Raw genomic sequence first — 14,131 nt, 5'->3', positions numbered from 1 at the left:
CAAGAGAAGCCACCACAATGAGAAGCCCGCACACCGCAACGAAGAGTAGCCCCTGCTCGCCACAACTAGAGAAAGCCCACGTGCAGCAATGAAGACCCAAAAAATAAAAAATAAAAATAAATCTGACATGTTTTCTATTTTATTTAAATGTGGCTACAAAAATAACTGGTAAGAAGAATTTTATGACTCTGTTAGCAAATTTCTTTTGTCCTTAAGTAAATTTAATTTCCCTCCAATTCCTTTCTAATAATGAGAACTTTACATGCTTTTGCAAACAGAATATTGGCATGTTTCATTGACATTTAATGAGTTCTAATATGGGCACACTGTGCACATCTACAATCATTTCTGCCTCTACATGATACTAATTGGGCCCCTTCCAAAACACGTTAGTCCACTTATGCTGTTTGTTGTCTTAAAGTGTTACATTTGCCAATAACCTCCTAAAATCCAGAGTTTGCTTCTCTTTACAGTCATTAAATATATTTCAACACTTTAACTTTTCAGTAAATAAGAAGGTCCTTCTTTTGTTAAAATATTTGCCAAATTTTGCTAAATGTATTAGCAATGTTAAAAAAGAGTAAATACTGAGTATTAATGGATTCATTTACCATTTTTTATGCATAAAATGAAACAAGCAGAAATTATGCTATGACTGAGGAGACACACTTATGGGGAGGAGAGTGAGAGGACGGACATGTATTTGTCAATGTATTTTGGGAACACAATGTTTTTCCAGTGTACTTTTGTTATAATATATTAACATATTTTCTGAAGAGGCAGCTAAATGTGAACTGAAGTCACACTGCCTGAGGTTGAATCCTGTCTTCACTATTTTTACACATACAATAAAAATGCTGATCAAAACATGTTTGTCTTTTCAGGATTTTGCCCCATGTTTTTATATGTGAGCAGAAACAAAACTATAAATATCAAGATGTAAATATTGTTTAAAAACATATGACATGTATTCTTAGAAATAGAGACTGTATGTATGTACTCTAATTCTTCATTGCTGTTTGGCTAGCAGACACCAGGTAGACACAATCAGTAGTTTTCTCCCTACTGCTATTCTCAAAAATCTTAGTCATACCAACAAAGCCCATAGTTTCAGCTATTAATGCTATAACTGCTGATCCCCAAATCTATCAATCGACATTTGCCTCCATCCTTCTACATATATGGCAAGACCTACATTTTAAAAAGTGAATAAGACAATGACTGTCATGAGAATATTGAAGGCTTACTTTCCCACTGTCAGAATCATCTCTCTCTGCCTGGGGAGATACCACCATAGAAAAGTAGTCTGCTGCAAAATTATGGCAAAGATGAAATTGGTTTTCAGCACTCCCACTACAGTTGCTTCCCTATTCCTCTCTTAGATATCTCTCCTTAAGAATCTAACATAATATACTAAATATTAACAATTTTTTTCTATTATATTAGTGCCTACGTGTTTCCCATTTTGTCTATTTATTGCAATGTTTCTTAAAGAGGGAATCACAGACATTGTAAGAGAATGTTTGTCTTCTAGACACAGATGCTTAGATTTGTAATAAAATTTAGAGGACGTACAGTCGTCTTCCCTCACTATATGAGAACCTGCGACTATTAGATCCTAGAGGGTTGGCACCTACCTACCTTACTCATCCCGGCATACCCATCGTTTAGCTTTAGTGCCTGACACAAAGAAAGGATTCAAATTTTTTATTAAGCTGAATAAATGTGACCGGTGATAGGCAACCTAGTTCCCTGGTTTAATCCTATTAGACCCACATAACAAACTATTGAAATCTATTCATGGATTAATCTTCTCAACTGGACTCCTCAAGTGCAGGGATCTTGTCTTTCTCTCACCAGCTTGATAAGTCCCTTAGCTGTTGAAATTTAAAATGTAAAAGAAAAAAATACGAGAAATCTACAAGATATAACATGATTAGGTTGCTGGACAGGCATAAAATACTAATATTAAAGCCAGGTGAGGATTCCAACTTCTAGTGCATCAATCGAGCTTCTCCGCGCTCAGGTTGCCTCGGCAACTTGGGAGAGCGCCCGCCTCCAGCCCCGCCCACCGCCCCGCTCTTCGCCCGCCTCCCGGGACCCTTACTTCCGACCCAACCGGCAAGCTGGGACCTGGAGTCCTGCTGTCTCTGTCTGTGCCTGTCTGAAAATACAGAAGAAAATAAATGCAATTAGAAGAACGTTCATTCCAAACGATCCGCAATTTTGTTTCAGAGATATACATGAAAAAGCAGTAGCTATCTGTAGCTTGTAGGCGCCGCCCAGCGTGAGCATCTGGGCCCGATTTTTCAGGCAGTGCCTTGGACACCAGCAACCTTGGAGGACCCCAGCTTGCCGCGGGAGACGTGGACCTGAGTAGGGCCAGACGCCGCAGAGGAAGTGAGGTTGGTGGACGGAGTTGGAGTGAGGTTCGTGTCCAGACCGGCAGCACCATGTAAGTGTTTGCTTTCCACCCGCCCCAGTCCCCCGTCCCGCTGCCCGACCTTAACTCTCCCGCTCTCTTCCACAGGTCGAAGGTTTCCTTTAAGATTACACTGACGTCGGACCCGCGGCTGCCGTACAAAGTGTGAGTAGCTCGGTCGCGGGGGGGGGGGGTCGCTATGGGCTGGGCGATATGAGCCTTCCCCGCAGCTTCCACACCAGTGGTCCGCGTTCCTTTCCTCCCCTGAGCTTCCCACATCCCACTCGAACTGAGATATCCTGTAAGTGTCAGCTTGCCCAGGCGCGGGGCTGTGCGGATATGTGTGCTGGGAACGTTGCTGGTGATTTGCGAGCTCTCTTTGGGGGCTTACGGAGTGGGAGGACGTGTGGACGGGGCTCTGGTGATTTGCTGGCGTCCTTAAAACAGTCTCAGTCTGCTCGTGATGAGAAAGGCCTTTCACCACTTTGACCAGCTGTTAGAGGAAGTAAGGGAAAGCATCCCAGTCCGGGTTCCGAAATTACTAGAACAGTCAGGCTCCTGATACTCGTTGAGGGTGACTCACTCGATAGTTGGACTTCACAAAGTAGAGAGATTACTCCCTCTCTCACCTTTGATTTCGCCCTTTACATTGGATTGTTTTCATCAACGTGTAAGTTGGCTGTAGAAAAAAAGAATAAGAAGGCGGGAGGGAGAAAGATGAAGGAGTAGAGCAGCATCGGTGTCTATAAGAGTGCCTGGAACGTGGTACCAGTTCACTCAGTATGTGTTGACTGAATGAATTGAGCAGCACACTTCTAGTTCAGTGTGTGTATAGTTGTATGTATGTGTAATTTGCGTATGGGTATGTGTATATAAAATAGACACAACACATGTATGGGTGTGTCAGGGTCATTATGTTATGTTTCCTATTCAAAGTAATGGTATCTAGTATTTGAGTACTAGTAAAAGCAGCTCTGAGATTTGTGGGAAAACATGCTTTAACTTTTTAAGGCCACTTTTCACTTGTCAGGCAGGTAAATACATACTTCGATAGAGAAATGTTCCTTGAGTTGCTAATAGTTGAATTCTAAGAAAGATGTTTCAGTCCTGGATTTATTCGGGGGAATGTCTGGGTTTTTATTGTTTGTTTGTTTTTTTGTTTGTTGATAGATTCTCTGTTGGTATTGCTACTTGGTTATAGAAATGTTGAAATCAAACATTCTCTTTCATATACAGGATGCGTTAAAAAACACCTTTGGCTCTTTCAGTCTAATTCCAGTGTTTCCAGTCTTACTCCCCCCCTCTTCCTCCTCACCCCACCCCCGGCTACTTACCACCACCATCACTTAATCAAAGTTTCAGCCATCCTGTTCCCAAATTGACAAGCAAGTCTTTGGATCCTCGCTGTCTAGCACACGTTCTCCTGTGTGCTTCTAATGTAGTTTCGTGACTACCACTTCCTGACAGTATCCTTTAATGATCAAAATTTCACCTCTGAGACAATTTCTGTGATGATCTAGGGAGTTCATTTCACCCTTCCATAGTGTCCTATAGAAACTTTGTTTTTATTCTTTATAATAACACTTGTCAAGTTATGCCATGGTTCTGTTTATGTGAAATATTTATTAAAAAAACAAATTTTGCCAGTAATTTACTTTAAAAGTTCATTTTAATATGCAGGATAGTTCCTATTTTTTCAAAACACCAATGTAATGTAAGCGTAAGTTTTACAAAATGATGTGACTGGCAAACACAAGAGCTTCAAATCTAGGTAAGGTTTCTGGAGTTGCAGTAACTCCCAGTCCCTCTGCAATTTTCTGCTAATTAGAACATGCACTAAAATATGTTTTTATTTTCTGTATTATTGGATTTTATTTGGACAGTCTCACCAATTTAATATGCAGATAGAAACTTACGTTAATGAATATCAACATGACATTTTATTATATGATACAAGGACATTTTCAGTCTCTAGTCCAAAAGTGAATTGAAACCGCAAACTTTAAGAAGTTCTCCTCTAGAGTTTTAGGACAGTGAGTCTCAGGTTCTAAACTATAAATAAACTACAGAAATACTTGCAAAGTACTGTTCCCAGCTTTGTAAACTTTTACATTGCCAGTTTATTAGATATTTTTTAATCAAATGGCTATCCTTTAGAATTTTGTTTTTTTCTCTTTTTATTCCATATAAAAAAGGAAAGGGAAAAAAATGACATCTATTTTCACTCTTTAGCATTATTTGGGGGGAGTGGACTAGGGCAGCTGAGAAATCTATTAACACTTTCCTTACTGAAAGTCGCTGTAATGTGCTGTGTCAGATACAATGATTTTTATATTCAGCAGTAGATCTGTAGACTAAGTGAGGGGATGATACATATACCTGAGGGTGTTATATAGTAGTAGTTGGTATTAAGTCGTTAGAGAACAATACAGTGGTGACAAATAGAGAAGTTTCAAAGAGAAATGTTAGCTTTCCCTACTTTGAAAGAGGATTTGATCTTTAATCATTGTAATTTATTTTACATTAGGACTCTTATTAATCTTATTTAACTTATTTCTGTGTCTTTGAGTGCTTTCTTAAGGTATAATGTCAATTAATTTTTAGTGTTTAAGTTGGAAAATTGATGCGGATTGACTGTTTATTGGTGCTCTTTAATACACTTGCCACTGTACAGGTCAGTTAACAAAATCACACATCACTCTCTGAAATGTTTGTATTGAGTGAGCCCATTTTCAAATGACATAAAGGTGGAAAATCACTGAACATCTCGCCATAGTAAACATACTCATTTTCATCAACTTGGACTACTATTTTAGACTTGATGATTGAAAGTTCACAGAAAGCTTCGTGAAAAGACTTATGATCTGATGATGCTTCCCAGGTAGCCTCTTCTTCTAATGAAAATGATCACATTCTTGCATGGGATGAACTGGAGGCGGCAAAGTGTACTGAAGACTGAGGAGAGATTCAACTTTTTGAAACCCATCTCTAGAAACAAGAAGCAACCTACACGCTAGACCTGTTTGTATCAAAGTATGAAGCATGTACAAATCCACACCTATGTAGGTTATTCATTTTCAAGCGGAGCCGAGGGCACCATCTCAGCAATAAGGCTAATAATTGCTTTCTTTCTTGGTAGAGTTAATGAACATAGTGTGCAATCATAATACGTCAACGTCAGACTCAAAAGACAGCTTTGTCAGTAGCCGAAATAAGTAACAGAGGACCTAAAAAAAACTCAGCCTTTTAAAAGATTCTTTTTAATTCTTGCAGACTCAGTGTTCCTGAAAGTACACCTTTTACAGCAGTCTTAAAGTTTGCAGCAGAAGAAGTAAGTACAGAAATTGGAACAACCTGTAGAGAGTGCAGTTTAGTGATGTGTCTCAAAAATCTGCATGCATCTTGACCCACCACTGCCACATGGGTTCATTACTAGGTTTACGCTGTCAAAAAGTTAAGCCTCACTTATAGATAAAAGTAGAGTGAAAGTTGAGACTCACCGATAAAAGAATGACTTAAATGGACACATCTATTTAATGTAATCATGGAAAATTATAAGGAGAATTTTTATTGAAATTGAAAAGATAGTGATGATATGTCAATTTTTTAAAAAAACATTATATCACTGTAATCTGTACGCCTTTGTTTTACTAGCTTTGATTCTAGAAGTACAATTTTATTATATATTTATCTTAGTTTTCAGATTTTCTCTATAAAGCATGTGGACTGTCAGTAAAATTTATTGTTTTTAAAAGTGTTTTTAAAGATATGTTTGGGTTTCTGTTTTTAAGAAATAAAATTTTTTCATCAGAATTTTTTATCAGAGGCATCTGTAAAGTAACTCGTTGGACTTAACAATTAGAAGAGAAACTTGGTCTGGTGGAAGTAACCTGAAAATGTGATTTAGGAGACTTAGCATTCCTCTTTTAACTGTGTCATTAATTATCTGTTTGACGTGGGGCCAGCCCACGAATTTCTTCCTTAAATTTCTTAATGTGTAAAATGGGACTAGTTAATGCCTACCGTTCCTACCTGATTAAGTGATTTTGTGTAAAAATATAATAGCAGTTACTAAAATTTTGTGGAGTTAAAGGTGCAGTGCAGGTACAGAGTAACCCAACTCAGAATATTTCGTTCGAAATCTTACAAGTTTACAGTCACAGAAAAAAATTCAGTAATTAAATAAATAAGAAACCGGCTTAATCCATAGTCCGGCCCTGTACTTAAGGAATTAATGGAAAATCAGCCAGCCCATTAGTGCTTCCGGCTCCTTATAAACTATTGTCAGGGACCACTGCCATCGTTCATCACTCATTCAGAGTTAAACTGAAAAGTGGTATTACTTGCTTTATTGTCAATTTTGATCTATCCTTCATGCAGAAAGAATAACTAAAAAGAGGTGGGGAACAAATCTGAACACAGCATGATTACTTTTTGCTACACAGATCACTTGGTTGAAATGCTCCTGGCTTGTGGCCTGGCAGGTTCCACAGATTCCAATTTGAGAAGTAGATCTCTTCAAGCTATAATTAATATTTATTATTAAATTTTGTACTTATTTTATAGTGTGTCCTTTTACAAGGCAAAGGCATTGTTGTGATCTGGGTCTTCTAGTAAAGCTTGTGAAAATCCTAACGTGTGCAGCAGAAAATGAACAAACTTCACGCAACCACATGTATTGATTAAGGTTTTAGTGTACCTTTTAATTATAATGAATCACGAGTGTTACACACTTAGAAAGGATATAGCTTTAAGGCAGCAGTGAGAAGGCCTTTCACAAGATGACATTGTAGACTCTTTCAGTAAGAACAAGATTTGACTTAAGAAACCAGAAGTCTGTGGATATAAATCCCTAGTAAAATTCTCTTAATAAAAAATAAAATAAAATCCCCCAGCATATGACTGGGAATTAATTTAAGGAATGAGTTGTCAAACCTGAAAGAGCCTCTTAACATCCTAAATTATAAGACATGTGGGATATGAGATAGGAATGAATGACAGCTGAGGAACATAAAGTGCACTTTGCATCTGGGAAAAAACTTGTCAGTACTGTAGACAGAAGTGGTAGTTGCTGTATGTACATCACTGGTAATGCTTCCCCAGATGTCAGTTTAACCATTGTTGCTACGTGCTGGAAAAGGAAGAAATTATGTCTGCAGTTGCTTTTGATTTTTAATGTCACAAAATATGTTACCACTAAGAAAACGCATAGCTTATCTTAAAATGGACATAACTAAGAATAACAAATAGAAACTTTGTCATATTCAAGTTTTAGACATCTGAAATTGACTATAATTAATTTAGGTGTTTGATAAAATTTTAATAAGTATTACAGCCTCTATAAAAACTTTTGAAGTATTTTTAAATTTATTAAAGTACATTTTGAAGTTACTTTAAATTAGGTTTATTTAAAATTTTTAAAACTTTAAGAGGACACTTACACTTAAGAATGTGCGACATGAACAGTAAAATTATTTGTTTTTTAGGTACATAAGCCCGTAACAAGTAATTGTTCTTATGCATAGTTAAGTTCTTATTTTAAAACTTGGTTGTTCAATTCATAAATTAAAATAAGCTTTTAGTTGTTTTTCTCAACTATGATACGTGACCACTATAAATACCAAGAGCAGCATTTCCCAGAGAGAGTGTTTTCCTCAGACCACCAGAACCACCAAAAAAAAAAAATTAAAAACTGGGATCAGTGGCCCAAAAGTATGGGAAACACATTATTGACTATTTTTTTGCCTGGAGTTAAATAAACTATATTAGCCTCATATTAAAGGATTTTGAAAAGACTAGTAGTTTAACTTAATGTTTTCCAAACTTATTTAATTACAAAACTCAACTAATATTTATAAAGTTAGTCCATGACATAGAAGTGCTTAATTAATATTTGTTGGAAGAATGAACTATGAGGACATGAACACACTTTGACAAATACTGGTCTCTGGAGCATTAAAAGGAGAATTTAGCTTTTAGCTACTGATAAGCTCCATACCACATTTCATTGATTCAGAAAGCTCTTCTTTTTACATCTCAGTGGAGTCTTCCTGTCATGCTTGGCCATGTGGCAGTCACATAATTGTCTAGCTGACATCACCTGCACCTACTTGTACTTAGAGATATTTCCTCGTGGCATAATTGGACTGTTGCAATCCCATGAGGTTTAAGTCAGCAAATCATTTAAGGAGAACTTGAGGAGGGAATATGAGCCTTGGTTGGCCTCCCATTAAACACAAGAGAGCATTTGTTTGAACTTACTATTTCCACAAAGAAATTTGAGGAATATTCTAAGCAGTTGCTTTGCTTTTATTTTTGCTTATGCCTGAGCATTATATATGACAAAAGTAAATCATGTCTAAGTCTGAAAGAGTAAACATTGGGTCATAGATTCATTGACAGTTTTTCTTTTTTTGTAGTGCATAAGAAAGATGCATTTTACAATGTATGGTGTCCTAGATACAATGAAATGCAGTATTTAGAGAACAGTGTTGCCCTTTAAAGATAAAGCAAGTTATAGTATTCTTTGATGATGTTACTTATCCTAAAAGATAAACCACATTTTAGAATTATAGAGTTGATTATATGTACCCCATCCTTGCTAACCATCTTTCATAGTTAATATTATATATATATATATGTATTTTTTTATCTTTTACTCCCTTTTAGTTTAAAGTTCCTGCAGCAACAAGTGCAATTATTACCAATGGTAAGAATTCATTTTAAAACTATGTATTAACTTTGAGTTACAGAAATTGTTTAAAAGAAACCAAATTAGTTAAAATTGACTTAAATATAAAAGGCTAAAACTTATATCAAGATAAATGATATACTTGATTGTAAACACTAAGTCAAGGTTATTGTTCATAATTGTCTCTTTTCATTTTTTTGTGCTTTTGTTATATAGTACAGCACTTGATAATATTTTGTGTCCTTATAACTTCATGACAAATTATTATTAAAAATAACTTGTCATTTTATTTAAAAAGGGGTTTTGGGGTTTTTTTTTTAATAAGTTATATTGGTAAATGCTTTTAGAATATAGGAAGCTAAGCAGGAATGTACCTTTGCTATACCTTGTTATTGCTTTCCTGGTAGAAAACAATTTCTTATAGACTGCAATAATGAGGATTTTATCCAGTTAGATATATAAATTAAATTCTGAATGTCTTAGGATACTACTAATAATTAAGTTTAATGGAAATAGCCCTATGAGAAAATACTGAAACAAGATGAGGAATAAAGATTGCAGGGAATGCTTATTATCTTTCAAGAATACAAAGTAATATTCACAGATACTGGTGAGTGGTTCGGGATTAGTTAAGATAGACTAAAAAAGAAGGTAGGTTTTTTTTTAATGTTTTATTTATTTTATTTATTTATTTTTGGCTGCGTTGGGTCTTCGCTGCTGCGCGCGGGCTTTCTCTAGTTGCAGTGAGCGGGGGCTGCTCTTCATTGTGGTGCGCGGGCTTCTCATTGTGGTGGCTTTTCTTGTTGCGGAGCACGGGCTCTAGGCGCATGGGCTTCAGCAGTTGTGGCTCGCAGGCTCAGTAGTTGTGTCGCATGGGCTTAGTTGCTCCAGGGATCTTCCTGGACCAGGGCTCGAACCTGTGTCCCCTGCATTGGCAGGCAGATTCTTAACCACTGCACCACCAGGGAAGCCCAAGAAGGTGGCTTTAATGTGCAATAATTAGTATGATTTAGTTTAGATATGACGGAATTTCTTATTCTGAAACATTCTGCATGCTGTCACATTGAAATGTGTCTGTATTTAGATGAGAGCTATCTTACTTTTCTGGAAAGTTCTAAATTCACAGATGAGTAGCTATTGGGAAAGTGCTTTGTAAACTTTTATCAAGTGTCAGTGGAATTTACATCACTACGTGGGCTCTTCAGCCTTAGGATTTGATGCCTCAGAGCAATATTAAATGATTAATGACATACCTAAGGTGTTTTGGCTTTATTTTTCACTGGATGTGGCAAAATAGTATAAAAAACTATCTTCTTTGTAAAACTTACCAGGATCATTGTGTTGACAGATGTTCTTGTCTAATCCAGCAATATGTGTGAATACATAATAGTGAGAGATTTCAACAGATAACTCACCTGACAGATTGTCATTCGTGTTCTCAGTATAACTGTTTGGCTTATGCCTGTGTACACAGCAGCACTTTTTTGGCACAGTTCTTCTTGTTACTATTAAAGCCTTTTAGCTTTAGAAATAACTTAGATGATTTTACGACTTATTTTCTAGATGGAATAGGAATAAATCCTGCACAGACTGCTGGTGAGTATCTATCTGAAATCCATGGAGGTGTGGTGAGGCTATATTTATCAATTGATACTGAATATTTAATTCATTCTAATTAGACTTGATAGGATTTAACCAAGGTAATAGTTGATTTTTAGGGATTGTATAGCAGTCTTTACCTATGTGTGTAAGTACTTTGTTTCTTTCCATGTATCAGTTATGTATGCTTTTGGCTACAAGAAAGAGAAAACCTGACCAATAAGCTTTAAAGGTATTTAATACATGTAACAAAAAGTCTGAAGATTGTGCTCTTGTGGGAATAATGATTTTGAGCTACGTCATAAGCTAGTTGTGAGGTAGTACATGTAAAGTGCTTAAAAGTTTGCATTATTTATAGTAAGCATTCAATAAGTGCTGGCTATTATTATTTTAAAGAAGTACAGTCATTTAAATTTCATGGGGCCTAGTCTACACTCAGAGTTTCAAGCTGCTACCATTATACAGTGCTAAATATTGATGTCCTAACAAGCAGGAAGGGTAAAAGTAAACTTTTTAAGTTGTATATTTGTGTTAGATGTACCTTCCTTAGCTTATAGTCTAATTATATTTTGAAATTAAGCATGATTTAATATAATATAACCTCAGTCTTGAGAAATAGTTATTTTTAAACTATTAATATTCTAAAGTACTTCTACAAAATTATATTGTCCTCCTAGGTCCTGGGCTTGAAATTTAGCCATACAGCAAATGAAGAGGAATTTTAAATAATTTCTTTTTACATAAATCAGTTGTTTTAAGTGTATAATTTTATTAAATTAAAAAGTCTGTTTTTTGAGAATCAGGAGGCATTTTGTTGTATAGATGCCTTTAAACTTAGGTTTAAAGGTTTTGCTTTTCCTACTCTAGAAATGGTTGGTAGTTACATTAATTTGAGTTATTGCTTACTCTGACATGTTGCCTGTTGGAGTACCCTATAAAATTGAATTGTGGGCATCACGAGGTGTGAAGAAAATCTCAGCAGGCAACGCAGACCCAAAGTAGGTCAGGGTTTCTAAACTTCTGTCGCTTGGGGTAGATTTAGATTTATTATTTTTCCTGCCCCTCAGTATTTTATTGTATATTAAAGTGAGTATTGATGGTTAAATTACCTTATGTTTTATTTGATGATTGGTTTTGGTAGTAGTTCTTTGGGTAGTGTTCTTATTTAAAATTTTCAAACATTAGTTGCGTTGTGAAGATGTGAGAGGGGTAGGCACAAGACTTAAGCCTGGACGCGGGTTCTAATGATCTTTGAGCTTTGTACCTACTTGACACTCCTTTGTTTCTTTTACATAATAATTGTTGAAATGTTAAGATAGTGTGTCATTTTTTAAATACCTAACTTTTTGTTTTGTTTGTTTGTATAGGAAATGTTTTTCTAAAGCACGGTTCAGAACTGCGAATAATTCCTAGAGATCGTGTTGGAAGTTGTTAATATCTGCTGCTTGGAACATAAAATCCCCTTCCAGAATAAATATTGTTATTGTTATTGTTGTAAAATTGGAATCAGGCATTTGAAATCCTATGAAGACACCAATAGTTGATGAAGTAATGAAAGGTGACTGTCCCTTCTTGTTATTCACACTCTTCACGTGAAGAGGGGACACTTCTCTGTTGAGGGTGTCATCACCACAGAAGATCACGTTACTACCTCACTGCACACACAGGTAGTTCATTGGGGGTAAATGGATTATCCAACTGTGTCTTATAACTGGAGGATGCTTCTGATCATTCTTTCTGAGAACATTTGGAAAATTAATATTTACTGAATCTTCCTATTTGTCTTTGAGTTAATAATGTAAAAAGATTATCAATCCATATGTGGCAATTTGCTTGATAGCATCTGACCTGGAGACACAAAAATAGTTGAATTCTTCATTAATATCGTTTATGATAAAGGATCACATCAGTGAATAACTATCTTTTTATCATTTAGCTTGCTTTGAAGTTTTCAGACTTCTTGAGTTCTTATAAACTTTAATTTAAAAATCAAAGAGCCAAAACTTGAATTTTCGATCTAGCCCCTTACGTGTGACATTGGTATCCCACGCCAAAGGGTTTAATTGAGACTGAAGTAGAAGCATCAGTTGCTGAATTATGCGTTCCTTTATTGATCTCTTTTTTAAAAAAACCTTCAAAACAGGAATCCTCAAGAAACCATCTTTTTGAGGATAATATATCTAAATAGTGTTCAGGGAGAAAGCATTGTCGTAAACAGGATCTGACGTTCACAACAGAGCTCAAGGAAATGCTAATTGAAATGCTCACTAATTCTACTTACAGAAGACCCAACATTTAAGGAAGTGTTAAGCTTAGTTACTGGAGTGAATAAGAAGCTAGGAAAGGAAGATGGGGAAGCCCAGATGACCAGGCTTCTAGTCAGAAGGAAAGAAACAAAAATGAAGGGGAGCAGAAAGCTGTAACGAGTGTCACGGAAAAGGCCAAACTGTATGGACAAAACCGCAGAGGCTGTGTTGGGAAGAACTGAAAGGAAAATAAAATACTTGACATTGTTATAAGGAGCAGAAGGCAATCACAGAAAGCAAAGCATAGGCCTTGTCAACATACAGATTTCAAAATTCCCCATAGAGAATCTAAGGAATGATATGCATAAGGGAAGATTTAGTTTGCCTTTAGAGAGGACATCAATATCTATGCACATCTTGAAAGGTGAAACGAAGGCTCGTAGTGATTGAGAACCAGTGCTTGACTTGCTGTATTCTAGATGGTAAGCTCTGGAGGCAGGCCTGGTGTCTGTCTTGCTCTTTCTAGGCCTGGAAATGTAGGCCTTCAATGAATATGTGTAGAATTATTCATGAATAAAGTATTTCTAAGACCAATTTTTATCCAAGTATGCATAGGCTCTAGGTTCATTGGGAAAAAAACAATGCAACAGAATCAGTATCCAAAGAGTAATATTGGTTAAGTTTAAGGAAGTAACTAGATATTGTTCATATATTTGACAAATGAACAGCACGATTCTGAATTGTAAAGGGAAAAAAAATTGTGCTGAGGTAGTATGTTGCTAATGTTTGGGGAATTTTTTATAAACAAAGTCTGACGCTTAAAGACTCCTGGTCTTTAACAACATTAAGCCTCAGTTAACCAGAAATTTATGAATACCCAGTTTTCTGCATTTTTTGTTTTATTTAGATTTCCCCCATTCTGTTTCTAGCACAAAATTCTGCCTAATTTGTTACATTAATAAGTTTTATGATGTCTTCTACCATAATTTGTTTAATATTTTTGTTCTTTGGTTGGAAAATTGTATTGCAGTAAGGTCTTAAAAATATTTTCTTAAAGAACTAGGCGTTTTGTTATTAAATAAATGTGATCTGTAACTTCTTTGTGCAGAATGTTTTGAAGTGTTGTATTTAGTTTAAATGCTTTATTGGTACTCTTGTGAAAATACATTTTCT

The 14,131-nt window shown here is 35.9% G+C and overlaps 1 protein-coding gene across 1 annotated transcript; it reads left to right on the top strand.

Annotated features, from left to right (window-relative positions):
- The first annotated feature begins 2,394 nt into the window (after window positions 1–2,394).
- On the top strand, window positions 2,395–14,068 carry UFM1 (ubiquitin fold modifier 1). The gene is made up of 6 exons (XM_082675895.1): window positions 2,395–2,455; window positions 2,531–2,587; window positions 5,696–5,753; window positions 9,092–9,131; window positions 10,677–10,709; window positions 12,080–14,068. Coding segments are annotated over exons 1-6 (258 nt in total). The 5' UTR covers window positions 2,395–2,453; the 3' UTR covers window positions 12,148–14,068.
- Window positions 14,069–14,131: the final 63 nt, after the last annotated feature.

This window comes from Grampus griseus (genome assembly GCF_964374135.1).
Source record: "Grampus griseus genome assembly, chromosome: 18".
Lineage (NCBI taxonomy): Eukaryota > Metazoa > Chordata > Mammalia > Artiodactyla > Delphinidae > Grampus > Grampus griseus.
Note: the sequence above shows the minus strand (reverse complement) of the source record. Positions and strands in the feature narration are given on the sequence as shown.

Bases quoted from the DNA above. Each gene is read 5' to 3' on its own strand.
- UFM1 (XM_082675895.1), top strand. The intron at 5,754-9,091 runs GTAAGTACAGAA...ACTCCCTTTTAG, and splicing joins TAAAGTTTGCAGCAGAAGAA to TTTAAAGTTCCTGCAGCAAC. The intron at 9,132-10,676 runs GTAAGAATTCAT...CTTATTTTCTAG, and splicing joins AAGTGCAATTATTACCAATG to ATGGAATAGGAATAAATCCT.